The following is a 7,500-nucleotide window of genomic DNA, read 5'->3' as shown; positions in this document are numbered from 1 at the left end:
CTGGTCAACGCCACATGATCTAATCCTGCTGAAGAGCGACCGCGGGAAGGCGTTTGTACCACTTCAACCAGTTGTCATGTTTTGAGGAGCTTGTTCTGAGGGACGCCAAATAATTCTATTTAATGGTGGTCTCAGAGGTCTTCAAGTAGATATTGAGGGAGAATGTGTGTATTAGAGAGCTTGGGCAGGATTTCCGGAGAGACAGAAGATCTGCCGAAGAGCATAGTTTTTTCGGAAGATAGGGAACTTCGAAGCAAAGGAAGGGCCGTAGTACCACTCCACATCCTTTTCCGAGGTCCACCTCTAGTACTCTTGCTCGTCGTCGTCGATAGGGCCATCGTCGTCTTCACCGACCTCCATGTAATCCTTCTCGAGCGCTGCAAGATCCTCTCGAGCCTCTGCGAACTCGCCCTCCTCCATTCCTTCGCCAACGTACCTGACGATATCGACCCGGGTTAGACGAAACATTGAAAACAAAACTCGTAAAAATGTAAGAAACATACGAGACTAAACAAGATTTCTTACGCGTGATGTGTCCCTTATTACTTCGCTCACGTACCTGACGATGTCGACCAGAGTTAGACGAAACGTTAAAAATTAAGATCAATCTCGTAGGAAGGTAAGAAACATGCAAGTCACAACAAGATATCCAATGTCTTATGAGTGGTGTATCCTTCATTTCTTCACCCATATACCTAATGATTTCGGCCCGAGTTTTATGAAAGGTTGGAAATGAAAAATCATAAAAACTCAAAAGCATACAAGGTTAAACTGTATATCTACGTATATGATAACCCATCCAACGCGGTACTGGAATGTATAGAATTTTTTCTTGCACCTGGCGATTTTATTCAATTGTAGAAACATAAAAACTTATCAAAAGGGGTTGAAACGTCCTATGCTAATAACTTTAATGCACGAGTGCATAATGCTCCAAGAAAAAAAATCAAACTTTATTATACGTAAATTATGCACGAAAACATCATTTACTTTTTTCTTTTTTTATTAATATATAAAAGAAAATGTTTTGTTACATATTAATGGAAGAAAAATAAGTTCTCATGCATGACTTTTGCACAACAGAGTTTGACCTATTGGGTCAATTATTACATATTTGTCTAGTGAGCGCTTTACAACCTGAAATTTGATTCCTAGATTAAAAGCTACGCAAAAAAATACGTGATTTGTGTTCATAGGAGACAGACTGTAGAATGAATGAGAAAAGCTTGCAGTTGCATCGCTGATTCAGCACAGTAATCTGCAAACGTGATATCACAGCCCAATCATATCACCACTAGAACCATCACTACAACCCTCACCGTTCTTCTATACCACACTCTCACTCTTAAACATAACATAAATCATCCACATTAAGTCACAAATACCATAGATTGGTATGAAATTCTGCGAAGTTTGTGAAGGAAATGAGACCCGACCAAAGGAAATCTAGGTTAGAATAAATGTCTTCATAGGAGGCCGTCTGTCACAGACAGTTCACCTACGCCAAGAGGCGCTGAGTAACTGCGGCCGAAACCGTCACCTTTCCCCTATACACATGGATGGCTGTGGTAGGTAATTCACAGTCACTGCTGGGAATCGGAGAGGAGTGCGGGGTTCGAACCCACAACTAAGCGTATGTGAGAACAGCACGATTCCGATTACACCACCAGCGCACAACGCGAGAGTGGGGGAACATACGTACCAATGGACGAAGGCTCTCTTTGCGTACATAAGGTCGAATTTGTGGTCCAATCTTGACCAGGCGTCGCCCATGGCTGTCGTGTTGGAAAGCATACATATAGCGCGCTCTACCTGCAAAGGAAAACAGAAATCACTATAGTCCTTGCCCTCCAAGGAGTCTGTTCAGGGTGTGGCATACGTCGTGAGCCATTCTACCACATCAACCTTAGTACATACCTCTCTCTTATTACCCATCTATGTGCTATTTTCTTTTCTTTTATTCCGTATATAGTAAAATAAGCTGTATAGTGCATTGAATATCTCTTTTATAATAACGACTTGAATCATTTCTATGACACGTGGCACCAGCGCTTTTTCCCCCATGTTGCCACATTGAGGTGTCACTGAGTGGCAGGTGACAATGACGATCCGATAATTGGTGGTCAAATTGGCATCGTTGCACTCGGGGAAATTCCCGCTTTTGCCCCACCCTGATTGGACTCCTTGGGGCGCAAGGCCTATAATTACTTTTCGTATAAAGACCTTTCTTTCAAAATTTAACCAGAGAAAATTAATAATTGTGGAAACGCTGTGGTGTTCAATTCAGTATATATATATATATATATATATATATATATATATATATATATATATATATATATATGTGTGTGTGTGTGTGTGTGTGTGTGTGTGTGTGTGTGTGTGTGTGTGTGTGTGTGTGTGTGTGTGTGTGTGTGTGTGTGTGTGTGTGTGTGTGTGTGTGTGTGTGTGTGTGTGTTTGTGTGTGTGTGTGTGTGTGTGTGTGTATGTGTGTGTGTGTGTACACATTCATATATATATATATATATGTATATATATGTATATTTATACATATATATATATAAATATATATATATACATATATATATGTATATATATATATATATATATGTATATGTATATGTATATGTATATGTATATGTATATGTATATTTATCTGTATATGTATGTATATGTATATGTATATGTATATGTATATGTATATGTATATGTATATGTATATGTATATGTATATGTATATGTATATGTATATGTATATGTATATGTATATGTATATGTATATGTATATGTATACCCGTGGATGCACACTGTACCTTGGCAAGATCCCCACCGGGGACGACCGTGGGGGGCTGGTAGTTGATTCCCACTTTAAACCCAGTGGGACACCAGTCGACAAAATTCACAGTCCGTTTAGCCTTGATGGCGGCTACGGCTGAGTTCACGTCTTTAGGCACAACATCTCCGCGGTATAGTAGGCAGCAGGCCATGTACTTTCCTGTAATGAAAAAAATATATATACATCTTTTCTTGATATCTTATATATGATCATCCCGGGGTTGATTTCTGAGACGTCTTTATGTTTCCAAATTACTTTTATTTATCTATTTATATATTTATTTACTTATATATTTATTCATTTATTTATCTATCTATTTACTTATTATACTTTTTTTCAGAAGTGAAACCTCATTAATTGTATTTCAAAAAGAATAGAGAGGGATTGTGAAAAAAATAGAAGAAAGACTAACACTATAAACAACGAAATATTTCATTTCACGTATAATCAGACTCATTCTGAAGTCTCCTTTAGTACTTAAAGACATGTTCATGGGTTGTGATTTCCTTAAGATACAAATTAACTTCTTCTACGCCTCGTATGCTTTCCACGAAGTGAAATGTGATTTCAATTCTGAAGGAATGAAAGAGAGTGGTTCTTCCGCACATCCCCACACGATCTCACCTATCCTAGGGTCACACTTGACCATCTGGTTGGAGGGTTCGAAGCAGGCGTTCGTGATCTGGGAGACTTTGAGGGCCTCGTGCTCGGCTTTGTCGGCGGAGATGACCGGGGCGTACGTGGTTAGAGGGAAATGAATGCGAGGATAAGGGACGAGATTGGTCTGAAACTCGTTCAGGTCCACGTTAAGCGCACCATCGAACCTGAAATTGAGAGAAGGACCATCAGATGCCATCGAAGAGGCTGGAGGCAAAAGAACATAAGAATGTAAGAGGCTGCAAGAGACCATAAGGCCTACACTCGGTAGTTCCATGTCCTTTACCATCTGTTTCCGTATCCATAAAGTTACTTAATCTTTCCTTGAAATGACCACTTGTTTTAGCGCTCGGTACATGGATACTAAGTCTATTCTATTCGTTATCCACTCTGTGTATCGAGAACATCTGAGAAATCATTGGTCTAGCACTCGCACATGCAAGTTCAAGCACATATAGACGCATGTAGAAACATACACACAGGCTTAGACACACACAAACACACACATATACACACACACACACACACACACACACACACACACACACACACACACACACACACACACACACACACACACACACACACACACACACACACACACACACACACACACACACAACTCGTGGCGGAGTTGGTAGAGTTCCTGGCTGCCACTACGACGGTTCGGGTTCGAATCCCACCCATGGCTGAAATAATTTTAGTATCGTTGCGCTGCGGGTTGTTACTCCAACTCTCTTGGGCAGCGAGTTGGGTGTGTGTGTGCGTGTAAGGTCAGAGCATTACCCATAGATCGGTCATATATGAGCTCTGAGCTCTCTTCCGGGAGGGAAATAGCTTTCGATCACGAGTCCAACACGTGATCCAAGACCATAGTGAATCACACACACACACACACAATCACACACACACACACACACACACACACACACACACACACACACACACACACACACACACACACACACACACACACACACACACACACACACACACACACACACACACACACACACACACACACACACACACACACACACACACACACACACACACACACACACACACACAACTCGTGGCACAGTTGGTAGAGTTCCTGGCTTCCACTACGGCGGTTTGGGTTCGAATCCCACCCATGGCTGAAATAATTTCAGTATCGTTGCGCTGTGGATTGTTACTCCAACTCTCGTGGACGGGGAGTTGTGTGTGTGTGTGCGTGTAAGGTCAGAGCATTACCCATAGATCGGTCATATATGAGCTCTGAGGTCTCTTCCGGGAGGGAAATAGCTGTCGATCACGAGTCCAACACGTGATCCAAGACCATAGTGAATCACACACACACACACACACACACACACACACACACACACACACACACACACACACACACATACATACACATAATCACATACACAGACACACACACAAATGCGCACACACACACACACACACATGCATGTACACACACACACAACATACTGTACGTCTATACTTCATGGATATCTATCAAACTAATCTAAACAGAATACACTTGCTGTCCTCAATCTCATCCCCTTTCCCGTCCTATCGCTGAACTGATCCCTTTAGTGCCATCGTGCATTCAACAGATGTCGCCTAGGTAGACTCCAGGCAATTTAATTCAGCCGAGAAGTAAACCACGGTCTCTTGATTGGCCAAACCACTATTGAATTCATGTCGGTCCATCAGCTGAATGCAATCGTTTGGATCTTGTGTAAACAGTACTGTACTGTACACGTCATGAAGTATATCTGTAGTCACAGTCGGTTGCTCTGATACTGTCTCTAGTAGCAGTAATCAGGTCGAAAGGAATATGGCCTTCGTTATATCCAACAGCGTCATTCCTTGTAAACTTACGTCTATATTACAAACTAAGTTCGTTATGTCAGTGAGTACTTAGGATGGAAAATGGGGTTCGTTATATCCTAAAACCACTGTAACAAGGTTCGATATATCGAGGGATTACTATACATGTATACATAAATATATATATACATATATATACATATATACATATATGTATATATATATATATAAATATATATATATATATATATATGCATATATATATATGTACGTATATATATATATACATATATATATATATATACATATATATATATATATAATATATATATATATATATATATATATGATGGTAGTCCGTCGATTTCGACAATGTATATATATACATATATATATGTGTATATATATATATATATATATATACATATATATATATATATATACATATATTTATATATATATTCACAAGCACCCGGACCTGGCTTCGCCAGGTGTGCTTGGCCTACGGCGTAGCTCGCTTTGCTCGCGAGAGAATTTGACGACAACGTCGGGAGACTTTGACGACTCCTTTTGGAGACTGAAGGCTCCTTTAGGAGATTTTGAAGACTCCTTCGTAATACTTCTCCTGGCAATATTTCGTAAAGATTCTCTTAGCAATATTTCGTAAAGATTCTCTTGGTAATATTTCGTAAAGATTCTCTTGTTAACATTTGGTAAAGATTCTCTTGGCAATATTTCGTAAATATTTTCTCATTAATATTTCGTAAAGATTCTTTTGTCAGAATTCCGTAAAGATTCTCTTTTTCTTGTTAGCACCACTTTCTTTTTCCATGGTAATATTAGTGTTTCCGGTGATGACTCATTTCCGGGTTGGGCCTTGCGTAGGAGGTTGGAAGGTTTAGAGAGAAATATTCTTTTATGTTAGTGGAGTGGAGATTCTCTTGGCAATATTTCGTAAAGATTCTCTTAGCAATATTTCGTAAAGATTCTCTTGGTAATATTTCGTATAGATTCTCTTGTTAACATTTGGTAAAGATTCTCTTGGCAATATTTCGTAAATATTTTCTCATTAATATTTCGTAAAGATTCTTTTGTCAGAATTCCGTAATTCAGTTTTTATGTATATAGATTCTCTTGGCAATATTTCGTAAAGATCCTCTTAGCGTTATTTCGTAAAGGCTTTCTTGGTAATATTTCGTAAAGATTCTCTGAGTCTGAGTAAGATGTGTCCCCGGGAGTTAGTGTTTCCGGTGATGACTCATTTCCGGAGTAGGAGGTTGGAAGGTTTAGAGAGAAATATTTTTTATGTATATAGATGTCTGCATATATATATATTTATACATATACCAACGCCTTTTCCCCCTTACGAGGGAGGTACCAAAAAAACAAAGGCATAAAATCCACTCTCACCCAGTCCATCCCCACATACTCCACTCCCATTTATCCCCTTTCTATTTACCTTCTAGGATTACGGGTCATCCCAGGATCTTGCCCATTGCCCTAGGTTAGAAGCAATGTAGCAAGACACAGCACATTCACAGCAAGGCCGCTTCATTTAATCGACGACCCCTCCCCCTTTTCCGTCCCCTCATGCAGAAAAAGAGAAAACGGGAAGAAATCCCACCGAACTCCATTAAAATATCATTGACACATACTCCCTTACCCCCATCCCCCACCCACTCCCTTCCATGCATCACAGCATCATCCCAATGCCCCTTTTATCCCATCCATCTATCTCATCCTTGATCGCCCCCTCATGTTCACTCTTTCCATCTCTGGCTTCCACACTTCTTTTACTAATCTTACTATACTCATTATTTCCATGTATCCAAACCATCCTAATACTTTCTAATCAACAATATCTCCCAACTTCCTTTCCACCCCCGCTCTCCTCCTCACCACCTCGTTTCTCACTCTGTTCAGCCTAGTAACCACTATCATATGTGTGTCTATATATGTATATATATACATATATATATATATATATATATTTCATATATGTATATATATATGTGTATATATATATATATACATATATATATATATATATGAGAAATTCGCAAGTGGAGAGCGACATCAATCAGATAATTTTTATGACTGTCGCGCAAGTATTCGAACCTGCTACTCAAGGCGCCTAAGAGGCCCCGCGACTGCCGCCTCAGACCGCTCGACCACTGATGCTT

General features: G+C 39.7%; 1 protein-coding gene across 3 annotated transcripts in view; it reads right to left on the bottom strand.

Annotated features, from left to right (window-relative positions):
• LOC143020370 (tubulin alpha-1C chain-like) overlaps nt 1-7,500 on the bottom strand; it is a 131,482-nt gene that overhangs the window by 54 nt on the left and 123,928 nt on the right. For all 3 annotated transcript variants that reach the window (XM_076176748.1, XM_076176749.1, XM_076176747.1), the window contains 4 exons: nt 3,461-3,660; nt 2,814-2,995; nt 1,703-1,812; nt 1-436 (listed from right to left, as the gene is read on the bottom strand). The exon at nt 1-436 is cut by the window's left edge and continues 54 nt beyond it. In XM_076176748.1, coding sequence (XP_076032863.1) covers nt 304-436; nt 1,703-1,812; nt 2,814-2,995; nt 3,461-3,660 — 625 coding nt within the window. In that variant the 3' untranslated portion in view covers nt 1-303. The remainder of the gene's footprint in view (nt 437-1,702; nt 1,813-2,813; nt 2,996-3,460; nt 3,661-7,500) is intronic.

This window comes from Oratosquilla oratoria, chromosome 39, assembly GCF_046742065.1.
Source record: "Oratosquilla oratoria isolate Oo_2021 chromosome 39, ASM4674206v1, whole genome shotgun sequence".
Taxonomy (NCBI): domain Eukaryota; kingdom Metazoa; phylum Arthropoda; class Malacostraca; order Stomatopoda; family Squillidae; genus Oratosquilla; species Oratosquilla oratoria.
This window is presented reverse-complemented; position numbering and strand designations above follow the sequence as displayed.